General features: G+C 43.6%; 1 protein-coding gene across 1 annotated transcript in view; it reads right to left on the bottom strand.

Moving 5' to 3' along the window:
• The window catches only part of ALDH1A2 (aldehyde dehydrogenase 1 family member A2), a 54000-nt gene extending 45895 nt beyond the window's left edge, over positions 1-8105 (bottom strand). The window contains exon 1 of the mRNA XM_071568640.1: positions 7904-8105. Within this exon, the coding sequence (XP_071424741.1) occupies positions 7904-8020 (117 nt within the window). The 5' untranslated portion in view covers positions 8021-8105. The remainder of the gene's footprint in view (positions 1-7903) is intronic.
• Positions 8106-17854: the final 9749 nt, after the last annotated feature.

The raw sequence follows: 17854 nt of genomic DNA, 5'->3' as shown, positions 1-17854 counted from the left end.
CTGTGTAAATACATGTGTAAAGGCACTTTCTGGTAGTTTCTGAGTGAAAGCTGAGGGATTTAGTACAATCACTGTCCCATGACAGAGCATGGGCAATGTCCACTGGCATCCTCTTCCCACTGAAGTTCAGCAAAGAGGCTGCAGCCTGTTCTTCCATACAACATTCCTACATCTTTGAGGCTTTCCAAATGGATTTTTTGTAACTCCCTTATTTTAAATTGGGGCATACTGGAAATCCACGTGGAACTTGGCAAGTATATCCTTTCTGTAACCACACCACCTGCTGTAGGCCCCTCCACAGCTGTCCCACCAGCACCCCTCTAGAGGGTGAGTTCAATTCAAAGTCTTCATTACCTGTGAAGCCTTCACAGACTAAGCTCTGTATACTCCAGTGGTCAGTGTCGTCCTTGTGTTCTAACCTGCAGCTGAGGGTGACTGAGATTGAGCTGACCTTAAACATTTTCATTTGGGTCACAGAATTCGATGTGGATGGTTCTCTGAAGCTCTTTCCCACTTCAGTCCAATGAAGTTGGAATGTGTTATGTTTCAAGTCATAAGTAAAAATATAGTTCATTAGGCTCTCTGTGAAAGGCACTGACTTCAAGTAATCAAGAATTAGGTCCTTTTTTCTTTTGTCATTTGGAAGACTATTTCAGCATTGCTATCACAGCAACACTTGGATATGGCCTCATATATCATAGTTCTAGTAATGAAGTGCTCCTAGAGCTATAGCTGTGTAACTTAAAATTGATGTGTTGCATTCATGTCACAAAGGTAGATTGCTATTAACAGAAAACGCTGATCAGTAGAATATGTTTTTGGACAAATTTTGAAATTGTGTTTTGGAGAAAAAAAGGTACATGCAGCCTGAACAGGAATTCATTTGAGCAAGCACAACAGTAATGAATGACTGGGCCCTTAGATGACAATCCTTTTTTAGACTTCATCTTTCTCTGTGTAAGAATCTTCACACAGATATTCATGCACTTCAGTAGGGATGCCAGTGCTTGTCTGAGGATTCCTCACTAAAGGACTGCATAGAACTGCAACTTTCTGAAGATTTTTAAAACATTTACACATGTGTGCTTGCATTATATTTACATAGCTTATATTATATTTACATAGCTTATATTATATTTACATCGCTTCCTTATAACCTGCTTGACTCTGTTTAAGTGCATTTTTTGTCTGTCATTTCTTTCAGCTGAACTGAAGTTGATATATTGGTTCCCTGTTTCAGAGAACATGTTCTACTCTTAAAAAAGCCCAAACAAACAGATAAAAAGCTGTAGGGTTTTTTGAGAGTTGGGGAGAATGAAACAGTTTTTTAAAAAAAAACAAATAAAGAAATTATACAGTTCAGCCTTAGGAAAGATAGCTGCAAAACTGTAAAAGAAGAAATGTGACTTTATGCAGGATCTGACTAAGAATTTATTATCTGGACCACTGAACTCATCTTTTTTCATTTATCTCTGTAAATGTGTGAGATTTCTTGGAAGATAGTTAGCCAAATTAGGAGCCGAGATGAATCAGTGGATGTAATTTATTTAGACTTTAAAAAGGCTTTTGATGATAAAGTCCTTAGCAAGAGGCTATTAAGGAAAGTTAGTAACCATATGGTGAAAGATAAAGTCCTGCCATGGATTAAAAAATGGTTAAGAGATAAGATAAAAAGACTGGAAATAAACGGATAATTCTCCCTGGAAAGAGGTTAATAGCAAGGTGCCCCTTCATTACTGGGACTAGCAATCGATATCTTGGTTCACCTGCTTTTGCAGATCATTAATAGTGAGGTACAGAGTTTGGAGATAAAAATGTTCAGGCTGATCAGAGTACTGGGGAAAATATTCCTAAGGCTGGAGTTAAACAACACTGAGGCAGCTCAAGGGAGATGAATCTGCCCAAAGCAGTAAAGGCAAATCTTGAAAGGAAGGGTCCAGACTCCTGGGTGCTGATCTGTCCCCAGTGACTTGCAGTGTCTGTGGACAATGGGAAACTGATCACATGCAGTGTAAAGAAGGGAGGACAACTGGATACAGCAGCTCCTGGTGTGGTGCTCCCAGGAACAAGGCAGTTTATGGCAGTGAAAAACTTCAAACAGGCAAAGCCCATTAAGATCTGTCAGGAATAATTTTGCATGGACAGGGAGATGGACAAGCTGCATCAAGAATTTCTGGACTGTGGGATTTATCAGAAAATGCAGCTATATAAGACAGAATTTTAATGTGGAAATGCATCAGAATTGGTGAACTTCTGCAGGAAATGTTTCTGAAGGACAGAATGAAATGAAGAATTAAAGCAGGATTTTTTTTTGTCAAAATGAAAGACAGAGTGTGAGAGGGGGTGTGTCCCAACTCAATCCTCCATACAGTCAATGCCTAGGCAGCCATAGATTTTGGATCAAACCCTTGCTCTGTCCGACAACGTAAGTATTCTTGGAGCAAAGGTACAAATCCTACTTTTCCTTCAGGACTGTTCTTCCCGCTGGGATATCAGGCTGATGTCTGTGAGTTGTCATACAAACTTACAAGTGAATTACCCAAGAGGAAAAAGTGTGAGACACTTTCCAAGGATAGCCAAAGGTGGCAAAATTTGGACCTATCCACCATCAGAAATTAGGAATCCATATTCAAGTTTCTGCTCTGTTTGCTTCACAGCAGGGGGACGAATTTGTCTGCTTTTCAACTCAGGCAAGTGCTCTAATTATTATTGACCTTCTGGTTTTGGTGTGCAAATAAATACATGGATCTTTTGTATGTGAATACTTGAAATTTTAAACATTTTTTACAAAGAGGAGAAAAGCACTAATTGCATAACTTGTGTTTCAGTGTATCAGCTGACCTTACAGACTGGACAGAGACAGCAATATGTTATTGCACAGCTTGATGCATTAAACCAGTTTGCATTTTCCCTAAAGATCCAGCCTTTCCCTACAGATTCAGCACAGTAAGAGGTCGCTGCTGCCATAGTTACCCACTCCAATCCAGTGTTCTGCAGTAGTTCCCCAGTTGTGGCCAGTTTCAGCCTGGTGGGTTCTGTGTTTGCAATGCCCTTGAATTCCATGGCTGTAGCAGCAGTGCTGCAGGAGGGAAGGGCAGGCACTGGACACACACAAGGCTACAGTTGTTTCTTGTTCCCTCATGCAAACCCTGGGTCGATTGTGTTCATGTGGAAGGCCGGGAGGAAAGAAAGAATCCCATGTTCAGGCTGCTGATTGCAAAGAAGTGCATAAGCAGTTTGCAATTGCTGTATGAGTGGATGGATTGTAATACTGAACACAAAGTATGAATACACCAGAAGAGAATTCAAACTGTAGATTTAAACAAGCAGATCTGAATACAGTTTATACATGAGAACACCACATATGATGATACAGAGGGACATATCTGGTGTCAGCATCACATGCTGAAGCACTCCACGAAAGGGAGAGCAGCTGTTCTATTTGTCTACCTCTCATGCAAACATCTCTAATTTTCTGTAGCAGGTTGTGCTCACCTACCTGACCTACAAGATGAGCTGGTTTTTTCAAGCATCACTCACTGAATCTGACTTCCAAAGGCATTAAAGAAGCTCATTCAGGGAAAGACAGGTGAGAAAGTGCAGGGGTCACTTACCTGAGTTTTGCCAAAGTTTGCCTGCAGTTCAAAAAATGCCAAAGACTCTGCATGTTATTTTAAATAAAATAGATTTCCTGTCTCCTATCTTAATGTCAGTCTAGAATTTTATCTGGAAAATGTATGTTGGAAATTTTGATGAAAAGGTTATGCCAAGAAAGCACAATGGTAATGAAAATACTGAACCTTAGTAATAAAACCGTTCAAACAGAGGTGCTTATCATATGAGAATTTGAAATGTATTTGTTAGTTGTTGGGCACCCAGAAGCAGTTTGCCTACACTTCATACAAACTTCTGTACAGAGCTCTCTGTGACAGTGCTGGGTTGTTTGCCTGGTGTGTGTGAGGAAACTGGATGGATTTCAGCCTGTGTAAGGGTAGAAGCAAACACTTGAACACAGGACAAAGAAAATACAATTGTCAGCTGATTCGTAACTGTTCATACAGAAACAATTCCTGTCCCTCTTCGCTGCCCTGCGCTGCCAATTCAACCCTTTAGAGCTCTCCAAACCACAATTCTTCAGCTTTTCCTTTATGCTAAAGTTGTTCAACTCTTTCTTAGACTTAAATAAATTGGCAAATATAAAACAAAAGTTAAAGCATCAGTCTGAACTGGTGTTTCAAACACACTGCAAACTGAGGGTGTCTGTTCACTCAGCTGCCTGATGGAATGACAGAGCCTGGACAGGACAGAGCTCTGGGGTCCTCTGGGGTCCTCAGTTTAAATCAAGCTGTTATTTAAAAGTCAACATGTCTTACTAAAACTTCAGTGAAAATACTTTGTAAAGCAGTGTGATTATGCCATAACAAAGGAAGGATGGCCACATCCTGTAGAAACCTTTAGCCCCTCAGATGGAGACAGCAGGAGGGAAATGCTGCAAAGGGCTCAATGCACTGGGCTGGTTCCACACCTACTGTCAGATACTCGGAAGGCAATCTCAGGAGGGAAAATGGAGCTTGGTAAAAGCATAAAAGAGGGAGGCATCAATATCATACTATGCTGAGAACCCTGTGATCACCCTCAGAAGCTGTCAGGTTCTCAGGGCCGTGCTTCCTGCACAAAACATGCCAGTAACTTGTCCTTACCAGGCATCATGCTACCACTCCTCTCACACATCTGATATTTCTGGAGCAGCCCATTCTGGGAGAGTTTCTGGCATAAAGTTGACCTTTGTAGAAGCGTGACTTGTTGCCAGGGGGAGGGCTGCACCCCCTTCCTACCTATGTGCCCCTTGGCATATGGAGCACAGCTCTGCCAACGTGCTCCCGATGAGTCCGAGGAGAGCTCACTGTGCCAGGGACTGCAGAGCCACCTAATTGCATGCCACACTTCAGGATGCCCTGCTCTGCACATGCAATCCCTCCCCAAATGGTACTGTTAAGAAGTAAAGAGTTAAAGAGTCACCAGAGTGGAAAGAGAGAGAATCTTGCACACAGCAGTTCTGGTACTTGCCAGCAATGCAGGAAAACTTAACCCTGTGTGCTGAGCACTCACCTGCGGGTCTGCTTCACATCCTGCTCACCAGGTCTTATTACACACATCTACAACACTTTATTTTTCACAGACCATGCCAAGGTATGAAAAAAATGGAAAAAATACTGCTAATGACTATATTTTTAAAGCAGCATAGGCTGACTTTCAGTACTGAAATCACAATAGCTGCACATCTTACAGAAAAGCAAAGCACGGTGAGTTTTTGTCACTGAACACATTTACCTGACCAATCAAAACCGACATTACCTTTGTGTGCTACATCAGGTGTACAGATCAGAAGGACTTAATATACAGTTTGTTGTTCACTTCAAAAAATAAACCTGTCAGAGCAATATTTCACAAGTTTCAATAATTCTGCTAAATAAGCAAATAACTGAAAATGACTCAGGTAGTCTTTGTTTTATCTGTGTTCTTGGAAGGAACTTCCATAGCAACCCCAACAGTAATGCAGTTTTTCACAGATTAATGAATAATTTTTTTCCAGCACGTATTACAGATATTTAACAAATCTCACTCAGGTAATCCTAGAATGTTCTATCCTAACAAAACTGTTCATTTGCCAACTTTAGACAATTTAATTGGCAAAATGTATTTAAAAATTATTTCAGTTAGTTTAAATGCCCACAAGCACCTCTGTTTTTCATAAAGAATTAACTCCCAAATGGTTAAGATTCATAGACAGCTGTAATAAAGAGTTCAAGAATTCTGTGTCCTGGTTGTGTATTTAAAATTTCCAGCTAACTAGCAGGAGAGAGGCTGCTAGGAATGCTTACAGATGTCTGATTTTACAAGGTTTGGGGTTGTTCTTTTTTTTTTTCTTGCCAAAGTGCTTTAGTCTAATGCTATTTGTTGTTTATGGAAGTTGTTTGTCATTTAGGACATGAAGTGACCACTCCTCCAGAAGAAAGAATCAAGTTTCAATCCATTATTTCATTTTTGATTGTTTTTCTTTGTAATAGGTGGGAAAGTGGATCCTGGATAAAAGTCCTGCCCAAGACAAGACTCAAAGCTGAAGACTCCAATTATCTATAAATCACTTGAATTTCCTGCAGAGAAAGAGAAAAAGGAGGAAAGAGCGAGACAGCCAGAAAAACAGAGACAGAGGGTGTGCCAAGAGAAACATTTGATACCTGTCCCAGACCAAATTTTTCTCAAAAGCAACCAGGAGTTACCTGATATCTCAAACCCGAGCTTAGAAGAAACATGTTGCCTTTGCTTTTGGCTTAATATTGAAATGAAATAATTTTCTTTTAATTGTTCCATTAGTATAAAATGCATAACATTGCACATCTGAGGTGATGGCACTGTGTATTCTGATTTATTAAAGGTCACCATCCAGCTTACATTCTTACAGACAGCAAGGTGTGATTGCTGATGACTGCTGTATTTTTCAAAGATTTTTAGAACCAGTTCTCCAGTTTTAGAACAGAGAAATGCAAGTAAATTTATTCTGCGAAGAGGCTGAGATACTATTCCCAAGTATTTCCCACCGAACACTCCTGAAGCACAGTTTACACTGAAACCAACAATGAACAAAATTCATGCCAGATACTGTTGTGCACCATATGATTGTTCCCAAAGTGTAACACTGCACAACACCCAATAACTGCATTCCTTATTTATTGAAGCTATTTTGAAAGAAATTATGTGCCAGAAACCATATACATCTTTTAATTTGCATATTGCAGTTTGCATTAAAATGTAATTAAATCTAAAATAGCTGACTTTCCTCTGAAACATTCTTCTACAACATGGAATTGCTGTAACAAATTAGAGGACAAATTAGTTTTGGCACCCGCTAAAAAAAAGAGAAAAGATGAAAAGCTTTTAAAGTGATGATATGAAGGAAAAAAATTACACCACATCGGTCAAAATGAGTCTCCTATCAGCTTTAAAGATCCTGAAGTTGTATTTCCAGCAGATAAAAATGTTATCACCTTTTTCCAGTGCTGATGTGCTTATTTTCCTATTAAGTTACTGGGTAAATAGAAACAAAGTCTGACACATTGTAATCTGTTTATACAATAGATTTGAAACTTCTCCAACAGAAATGAAAACATTCTTTAAGGATACTAAAGATGCAAAGATTAAAAACATATAAACGAATTTAAAAATTCAAATTGCATTTACAAACAAATTACTGTTCTTAAAGACCATTTTAATCGACAAAACCAATTTAGTCTCATAACACGCCACAGAAAACCAGCAGACTTTTCTACATTGACCCCCACCCTCTCTTTATGATTAGTCTTAAAGGTTAGTAGGAAACATTGTTCAAGGGTGTATTCAAGTATCACGGAAGTTAGTAGAGACCTGTTCCAGTGCTGTAACAACCTGGTGGTGTTAAGAGTCCTCCAGGAATTGTAAAAGATTCCCTTGGGCACACAGGGTAATTCAAGAAAGAAAACATTTTTATTTTCTGATTGAGATACACAGGTATGTATAGTAACGTCCTCTGAAGTACAGCAAAAGCAACTGAAATATATTCAGGAACTACTGATTTTGCACTGAAAATAAACCCTGACAGCTCTATAGAAAACACTACATTTAGGGAGAAGTAGGAAAGCCAGTCCCAGCAGATCTAATTTGCTGTTCTATCATCCTGTGGTTTTTCAGATGATTACAGGGCTAAAAATCTATTTCCTTTTTTACAGACTCAAGACAGTCTTTTAGCAGTTTTTTTTATCTCTACACTCAAGTTGGGTAGGGCAGAATGAAACTGATTTTAAGCAAAATCCCTCCTCTGGAGGGAAAACCATGAATTTCTCTGACGGAACAAACGAACACAACTTACCTTGGTGTATTTGATTTCAAGGTTGAGAGTGGGAGAAGGCAGCAGATGCAGAGATGCCATCAGAGCTGCAGGATCTGCCTTCACCTCCCCTGGCATCTCAATTTTACTGGAAGTCATAGTCTTGGGGGGGTTTTATAATACTAGCGAGCCCCCCGCTCTGACCTGATGTTGTGTTGTGTTTTGGATTGTTTCCCCCCCCCCTCCAAAGACCAGCGCTGAAGATGTTGCTCTCCTCCTCTGTATATAGGCAGGTGTCAAGCCGGGTCTCTTCTTATTGGACATGGGGGCAGAGGCAGGGGGGCAGGTCCATCCTACCTAGGGCGATAGCGGCACAGCCCCGCTCACTCGCGGCGCAGCCTCCGCCGGGCCCCCGCGGACTCGCGTCCCGGCCGGGGCAGTCCCGTCCCCCTGCAGCAGGACGGAGCTCCCGGGCGCGGGTCCTGCCTCCCGCCCGTGGAGCGGCGCTGGGGGAGCGCACACGGCGAGCGGGGGGCACCGACACCCTCGTGCTGCCCTTCGCCTCCCCCGTGCCGGGTGCGGACCGCGGGGCGGCCGCGAGGGGCCGGTGCGGGGCATCCCACGGGGAGCGCAGCCTGGCCCGGCACTGCCCGGGGAGCCCCGGCCGCGACGGGGGGAGATCGGGCTGCACTTGGGGAACCCTGTCGGGGCCGGGGGCTGGCCGGAGGACGATGCCAGCGGGCAGTGGCAGCGCTCGGGCGGGCAGCGGCTGTGCTCGGTCTGGCGATCGGCGGGACGGGGGCGGCCCCTCGCGGGTCCAAGTTGCGGTGGGGGCACGGGGTGGGCAGGGCGCAGTCTCCGCCTCGGCGGCACCGCGCCCGTCCCCGCTCCCCGGACGGCACCGCAACCCGCCCCGCCGGACGAGGCTCCGCACCTGGCGGTGCAGCGCCCGCCCCGTCCCGCTCCCTCCACCGGGCGCGCACCCTGCGAAGCGCCCGTGCCCAGCAGCTTTGCTCTCTCCCCGTAGCGCCCCGCTGTTATTCTCGCGGCGCTGGCCCCGGCGCGGGGTCTGTTGCCCCGGCGCGGGGTCTCTTCCCCCCGCGTCCCCCGCTATCTCCCCTGTATCAACCCGGTGACCCCCTGTATCTCCCCAGTGTCTCCCCGGTATCCCCCTGGTAGCTCCCCGATGTCCCTCCCCAGTGTCCCTTCCCGGTGTCCCCCAGTATCTCCCCGGTGCCTCTCCCCGCTGTCCCTCCCCGGTGTCCCTCCCCGGTGTCTCTTCCCGGTGTCCCTCCCCGCTGTCCCGCCAGTGCCGGGCTCGGAGCGGCCCCTCCTGGCGCATCCCCGGCCACGTGCTGCCCCCTGCCGGCCGCGCCCCGCGTTATCCCGGGGCCTTTCCCTCCCTTCTCGCCCCGTCCCGCCCTCGCCGCTCTCTGTCCCGGGCCGTGCGCTGCGCTCCTGCCTTTGCCCCTGCCCGCACAGCGGTGTCCTTTCCTCCAGGGCTGGGGGCACTGCCCCTGCGGCCCTCCCCGCCGCGCTTGGCCGCGGGCGCTACAGCTGCTGGGTGGAAGCCCAGAGGTTTTGGGACTCGCGCACCTCTGTTTCCAAATTTCTCTCTGGAAAAAAATCGAACGCAAGGAGCAGGTGTTTATGGCCAGGGTGAGCCCTGTAGCCCAGTTGTGGCTTTGTCTTTCCTTGAAAGTTCTTTGCAAAAGCAAGAGGCTTAAAGGGCAGAGTAATTTGTTCAAGCAACTGCCACCTGATGCCATTTTTTGGGGCGCCCTCTTAGTGGGAGGCCACCTCATTCAAGAGGTTGGCCTTGCCATACGGTGGGTTACTGGGAAATCAGCAGCCAAAAGGAACCAGAACCACCACTCACCTCTCTGATCCCCGCGGTGGGCAGTGAGCAGTGCCTGCACAGTGCACATCTGGCCTAACCTGATGGGGGAAACAGCAGAAGGCTTGAAGTTGTAACCTTGACTGAGCTGACAGGCATCAGAAATTCATGGTCAAAGCCCTACGCTGTCTCTGGTCAAACCTTCTAGGCAGAAAACATAGAAAGACCAGGCCATTTTTGTTACTTTAGGCAAAATCAATAAAGTTGTGCTTACTGATGCAAACACTCCCAACATTTTGAACCTGATCAGATGTCATGTTTTGAAGTTATCACATTGCAGATAAACAGAGAAAGGACACCAAAGCTACAGCTGTCTAAAGTTGGCAAAACAAAGCAACAAGAAATTTACCACGTGACCTTTTCATTGACCTAGTCAAGAATAAACAATGGGATCTGGCTATGTTTTGTTTTTGTTACAGTATCTGTTTGTTGATTCCCTCTATATTTCTTACTCCATCTTTGAGAAGTTTGCAGACAATTGAAAAGATTGTCCCAGTGCTCTCTCAGTGTTTGCACAGGAGCATGGGCCAAAGGTTGCCTCGGCACAAGATACAGAGTGCCCGTTAAGTTATTTCAGGGTTAATAGGCATATTTCTGTAAATTTCTGTCCCAGTAATGAAGGAGACTGCAGAGTTTGCTTTCTCTCATTTTTAGTCTTTTTTTTTTTGACCTGACAGAGGAAATGCATCCATAATACTGTGCTGTAATGTGACATGCAGAGCTGTCAAACTGTGACACTTGGGATGAGTGAGACATTTAAACGTCAGAAATTCAATTTTTAATGGCACACTGGCAACACAGACCTAACACTTCATCACAAGGATGACACCTTCTAAAAGCCATTTTAAAATAAATCAGAGTGGGGATGTGCTCCTTTGAAAAAGGAATGCATTTAAACAAGTTTCAGGAAGGAGGAAACTGTATAACAGTTCCATTATTAAATCAATAAAATTGAGAAGGTTTTGGTGAGAAGGGGTCACAATGCATGTGGAGATGCAGTTCAAACCCACATAACCTGGTGCTGTTTAAGCAACCTTTGTCAACTACTTGCTGTGCAAACCACACTCCTCTTACCTCTAAAAGTAATTCAGTTTGCAAAAGCCCTTGGAGCTGACCACCTATAGACTGCTACCTACAGCTCCCTGGCGTTCCCAGGTGGACAATGGCACTGCACTTACCATGCCACAGGCTCCGTCCGGGTCCACGGCCACCCTCGGAGGAATCCCCAAAGAAACGTGGCAGGTGTGTCCTGTTGCTCTTCCAAGTGACTGCCTGCAGTTCCTGCTCCACCACCTGGGGACATCAGTGTGCCCTCAGTGCCCAGACCCCCACTGGGCTCTCATCACGTACAGCAGCTCTGCCCAACAGAATTGGGAGGGAAGCCCACGAGGCTGTTGTGGACTCACTGATGGCTCCAGTGCCGTGAGCTGCTCCCATGGTTCTGCTACTCTGTGACAGCAAGTTGAGACCTGGCTTCAGATCGGGCAAGGGAATGTTTGGTGTTTAACAACTAATGTAATTTACTGTGGAAGGGATTGCTGCCCTTATTGCCTTGGACATCAGGACTCAGTAATATCAATGAATACAGAACGAAACTAATTCGTGAAAGAAAAAAGTGAGTCCAACAATTGTCAGAATGATAAAGAACAGATAAAATACTCCAGGTTCAGCCTGAGTTCTGTGCTGCCCAAACACCTCAGTGAAATAGAGAAACCACTTATTGCAGTCCTGTAGTTTCTGGCATATTTCAGTGAACTTGCAATACTAAACCAAGTGGCAATTAAGTCAGACTGGCTTATTTTCTCTCACATGAATGGGTTTTAATTAAACTTCTACTTAGACAGCAAATAAGGAAACAAATGTGTTCGGTTTCAGATTGTAATGCCAAAGTCTTCACACTTTGTGAAGAAATGGCTGTCAAAAAAATGAAGACCAAGTGACGGTTTCTTGCTTCAATGTTAGAATTTAGGCTAGCCAACATCAAAATCATTCCTGAAAGGGTTTCATTTTTATATTTCAAGCAATCTGAATGTATAAATTGAATATAAACTTTTGTTTCATTTAGGAATCTCAATTTCTCCACCCACCCCCAGTAGCTGATATTATTTATAGACAAGGATATAAACATGGCTTATACAAACACCAGCTGATGGAAACAGGGCCTGTGGTAGACAGAAAGGGTGCAAAAGACAGAGCTGCAATGTTGAAGACCATACAGATGTAACTTAGACATTTCTGGGTTTCTCAGTCAGAGCACCAGTATTTTTCTGCTCTACACTACCGTGTTTCTGTCATAAAACTAGAGTGGTGAATATTTGTATCTCAAAGCGCCCTTTTGGACAGAGTAGCTGTGCCAAATCACACAGGGATACATTACTGGAATGGGCAGTGGATACAGCAACTCCAACAACACTCCAAGAGCTCTTCGTTCTTGCTGCTTGTGAGCCAGGGATAATTCTTATGCTCCTTAGTGGGCTCCAGACTCTGAGCACTGTCACACACATGAAGGAACTGAATCACATTGTTCTATCAGATTCTTCCAAGGATTCCTTTCGAGATCAACAGCAAAATCTACCCCAGAATTATTTCAATATGCCCCATAAGTTCTCTTATTTTTCTCTCAGCTGTCCCACTGCCATTTAGCTTCCTCACACAAACTCACTATTGATTGGGAGAGCCTCCTCCTCCGTACCCTTTGCCTCCTGCTGCAGTAAATATCCCTTCCTATTTCTTGTGGGCTTTAGAAATCACTTTTGGAAGAAAAATAAGGCTTGGAAAGAAACTTCTGGTAAGTTATTTTTCAGCTCAGTTTCCACCTAGGAAATGTGAACTTCATTTTCTGACATACACAGTAAAAGCTTCAGCCTCAGGTGTCCTGTTTTAATTGCCTGCTATTTTCATTACTGACCACGATGGCAGCAAATGCTCTTCAGGAGATACTTGTATTTTAATTTATCTGCAAACATAAATCACACATTATAGCACTTTTTTCCTCTAGGTTAATTGAATCAATTCTCTAAATGTCTCTTTGCTTGACCATTGAAAGCGGCTCACGGTTTGAAACCTCTTTAAGAATTATGGCCCTTGAGCTGGGTGCAGGATGGCACCAGCCCCTGCGCCAGACAAAGATATTTTATACATATAAGGTAAAAAGAGATTTTTATACACATAAGCAATATTATTGGTGAAGCAACACCCACAATACTGTGATGATCCTATAAAATATTATTTCAGAATTTTTTCAAATATCTCAGTGAATTGTTTTAATATTACAATATGTACTAATAATTATTTAATAATGAGTCTGGATGTATTTTAAGTTGTAAAAAAAAAAACAAATAAAACCTACTTTTGCTTTCCTTATTTCTACATTACATTTAATGTAAAAAAAAGTAACTTAAATGTTGATGTCAAGAACAACCATTTCGTTACTGAAAATCCAGAAATGGCTAATGAAGAAGCCCTGATTTAACAGTTTTTTACTAAAAAAGAGTCAAATGGATAATTTTTAGTAAAATTAGTCAAGCAGATCAATTTTCTTGCATGTGATATTGGCCATTTTATACCCAGTAGAACTGTTAATTGCTGGTAAGTTAACAGTTGGTAAATTTAAAAAATTTGCAAAAGGAAGAGGCCTAAAGGGCAGAATGATTTGTTCAAGCAACAGCCACCTGATACAGTTGGTAAATTTACCAATTGTTGGTAAATGTAGCCCAAAACTGAGTCTCGAATTTAAGGATTTAAACAGGCTACAAATATTCAGTGAGAGTCCTAGTGCAGAAAATGCTTGAAAAGACTCAATGTTTGACTCTTTTATAATTGGGTCAGTTTCAAAAATGAATAATAAATATATTAAAAAACCTTCCTATTTTGAATTCTGATTCAATTTACCTGTTTGAATTTATTATTTGTAAAACACATCAAGCCTCAAATGGATTGACCTTCTGCTAATGTATATCACCTAATGAATGGATGCAATTAACTAATTCATATTGGAATATTGCACTTTCCAGATCACATTCATCATCACTAAATGTGTGTTCGAGTTTGCAAGTTTAAATTTTTTATTATTACCCTTTAAACTAAAGAAATAAGTCTTATATTTAATTACCTGAACTTACATATTCAATTAATAACTTCATTACCTTAATGAACAGAGATACCATGAAGGAGCAACGAAAGATTGCTGCTGGGGCTGCTCCCAAGCACACCCCGTGAAGGGTCAATGAGGAACCTCAGAACACTTTTCTAAAAAAGTCTTGATTGTGGAGTTTCAAAGGAACTGGGCCTGGCAATCTAATGTCTTATACAGGAGCCTGAGATAAATTTATCATCGATGTTGTTAATTTTTAATGTGTGAAGGGAATACCAGAAGCAAAACTTACATTTCTGGAAAGACAGAGGATTTAAACATTCAAATGTGAATAATTCTCAATGAAAAGCAATTAAAGGAATGAAAAGCAGCCAGGCTGGCAACTCACCTACTAAAGGGCAAGGAGTGAGTGGAGCATGGAGGCAAACCAAGCACTGTTTGTGGGAGGGAAGGGGCACAGCAGCAGAACAGCAGCTCTTACAGGATCCAGTTCTCCAACAGAGACAGCTCATGGCTGGATGGAATCCCTGGAGAGACACTCGAGTGGGAGACAGGTGGAGGCAGGTGGGTCAGACAGAGGAAACACTGTCACTTTCCCAATGGAAAGGTTTCAAAGCCATGAATCCACTGTCTTAGTCAGATCCATCTATTTGACAAACATGCAACTTTGCTTTTGTGTGTCAGCAGAGTCACATCTGCCATTACCATTGGCTTTCATGTTACGTTTCTTTTATCAGTTAGGTAGGCTCAGACCTGCTCCTCACAACCCTACAGGTAACCTTAATGAATCTCAGAGTGCCTGTTGCTATAGGGAATCTGTGCCCTGTAAAAAAGAGGAAAGGTTTTGATAATTTATCCCATTCAGGTTAAGAAAACACGAAGTTTAGATCCCTGTAAAGCTCACTGGAAGTACTTTGAGGTTTTCTTTGTGCTGCACAGATATGTTTGCCAAGATATATTTTGTTTTTAATAGCAAAGCTATTTGAGAAAAGGGAATATGCACAAAAAAGAGTGAGGAATTGGCTGCAACAAAGCATTTGTCTGTACTAGACGGATCTATTCCTTAAAAGCAAAATCCTTCTTATACTGCAACAGTCTTTTTCTGGATACATTCAGAGAGGATGGAGGATGGCTTGCCCATGCTGCAACCTGCCAGATAAGCTCCTCCCAGAGCCACTTGCAGGACACTCTGAGGCAGCCCAGCCCAGGGCAGCAGATAACAGTGGTGCATAGAACCATCTGCACAGCATTGCCCTGGCACTTCCAGTCATGCCAGCACTGACAGCCCTGGCACAGAGCCCTTCACAGTGGAATGTTATCTGTGCCCCACCGTGCCAGCAGGGCTATCACAGAGACTGAACTGGCTCAGGAACCCTCAGGGCCTGTTTTACACACAGACATGTCTGTACAACAGATTTTAAAATTTACTGTCATCAGTTGTGTAAGTATATATAACACAGTTCTGTGTGGTGACATCAGTTACTAATGGTGTGCCCAGCCAGGCAACAACAAAGCAAAGTCTTGGGTCATGCTTTAGAGAAACGCCAATTTCATTGTCCCTGAAATCACAGAACCACAGAATGTGCTGAGTTGGAAGGGACCCACAAGGATCATTGAGTCCAACTCCTGGCCCTGCACAGGACCATCCCCAAGAGTCACATCCTTGTGCCACAGAGTATCATTGAAACACTTCTTGAGCTCAGTCATCCTTCTCCAGCTGAACAGGCCCAGTGCCCTCAGCTGCTCCTCACACATTTCTCCTCCAGGCCCTTCATCATCTTCGTTGCTCTCCTTTGGACACTCCCTAATGGCTTCATGTCTTTCTGTTACTGCAGTGCCCCAAACTGCCCCAATATTGCAGGTGAGGCTGGCCCAGCAGAGTAAAGCAGGACAGTCCCCTCCCTCGCCTGGCTGAAGATGCTGTGCCTGATGCCCCCAGGACAGGGTTGGGTCTCCTTGGCTGCCAGGGCACTGCTGTCTCACATTCAACTCACATCAACCAGGACCCCCAGGGCCCTTTCCTGGCACTGCTTTCCAGCATCTCATTCACCAGTCTGTCTGTACATCCAGGGTTGTCCCATCCCAGGTGCAGAATCCAGAACTTTCCCTCATTGAACTTCCTGTGGTTGGTGGTTCCCAGTCCTCTGATCTGTGCAGGTCTCTCTGCAGGACCTCCCTGCCTTTGAGAGTCAACAGCTCCTCCCAGTTTTGTGCCGTCTGCAAAGTTGCCTTCGTGTCCCTTCCAGTCCCGCATCCAAGTAATTTATGAAGATGTGGAAGAGCACAGGGCCCAAGATAGAACCCCATCAGTGACAGTCTGATGTCACCCCAGTCACTGTCACCCTCTGTGCTCGACCCCTGAGCCAACTGCTCATCCACCACCTGATGTGTTTATCCAGCTGTGGGCTGGACATTTTGTGCAGATGGATCCTGGGAGAGACAGGATCAAGAGCTATACTGAAATTCAAAAAGATGACATCAGCTGGCTTCCCTTGATCAGGCAGGTGGGTTACCTTGGCACAGAATGAAATCAGGTTTGATCAGCAGGACTTTCCTGTCATGAAGCCATGCTGGCTGTGACCGATGACTGTGTTGTTTTTCAGGTGTTTTTCAATCCCTCCCAGAATAATCTTCATAACTTCACCAGGCACTGCAGAGAGACTGACAGGCCTGTAGCTTCTGGGGTTGTGCTTCTTGCCCTTTTTGGAAATCAGCACAACATTTGCCAGCTTCCAGTCAGCTGTCAGCAACAGCAGACCTCAACAACCTTTCAATCAGGCCTTAAAGATTACTGGCAGAAAGCTTTAAACACACATATGTGGTGTGGTTTTGATCTCATATTCATGATCCAGACTGAGATGTTTTATCTGGACACTGAGATCACAGAAAGAGGGAAGAAATTCTCTGGGGGTCCCCTTGTGTGCCCTGTCCCTCCTCCAAAGTGGGCTTAGCTAAGGCAGAGCTGCACATTGCAAATATTTCCCACGTTGAGCACTTTTTCACCAGGGACTACCGCAAAGACAGAGGGGTGAGCAGAAAACACAAGAACTAAAGAAGCTGGGTGTTTGTGTACCCAAAAAAGCTTAGAATGCTAAATTACAGTGTCTTCAGATCTTCCTCACCCAAATTTTTTTTCTTTGAGCTCCCCAGCAACAGGATTAATCCATAAACAAGGGAATGTTCTTTAAGGACCATGCAGCAGTTTCTATAAGAAAATTGAAATATAAATTAAGCACAGGCATTTGACAAGGGACATGAATTATAGTAGAACTACACATTCAGAGTTTGTCTAATTTAACTAAAATCAGCAGACTTTAAAATAATTCGGCCCATATTATTGCAATACAAAAAGTATATGGTGTATTTATTATAGCCTTGGTCTCTCCAGCTGTGTTGGTTTAGGTTTTATTACATCAGTAATAACAATTTATGTGATACTCTGAATAATGTGCTATTAAAAATTCAGTACAGTATATACTGTTACCCATGGGATTTAAACTGTGGGAGCTATGTGTATTATTCTCTACTTTGCTATTCCTGTAGGAGTGAAGATTACTATAAAAATGGTTAGGTTATATACACCATGTGAATTCCTGCTCTGCCTGAATCCAGGTGAAGAGAAGAAATAGTTCAGTCCAGACTGCATTGGGGGTGAGGGTCCCGAGAGGTTTAGTCCTGCAGTCTAAGGCTACACTGATCACACATTCAGGAATGAACAATAATATCAATGGGCTTTTTGATGGCTTTAATGAATGCCAATAGATTTGTGAGGCACAACCTCCCTTAACAGAATCTACTCGCTGCTTCTACAGAGCATCAGCTTTATCTGTGTGTCTATTGATTTTATTTTTTACAGCAGTTCATGTAATTTTCCTGACACAGAAGTCACACTGACAAATTTTGTAGTTCCCATGATCACCTTTGGAGACTCTCTTGAAAGACCAGTGGATCACTGGTACATTTCCTGTGTTCTGTTTTGTTAGCATTAGGATCAGGTTCAGCA

Source organism: Pithys albifrons, chromosome 13 (genome assembly GCF_047495875.1).
Source record: "Pithys albifrons albifrons isolate INPA30051 chromosome 13, PitAlb_v1, whole genome shotgun sequence".
In the NCBI taxonomy this organism is placed as follows: Eukaryota; Metazoa; Chordata; class Aves; order Passeriformes; family Thamnophilidae; genus Pithys; species Pithys albifrons.
Note: the sequence above shows the minus strand (reverse complement) of the source record. Positions and strands in the feature narration are given on the sequence as shown.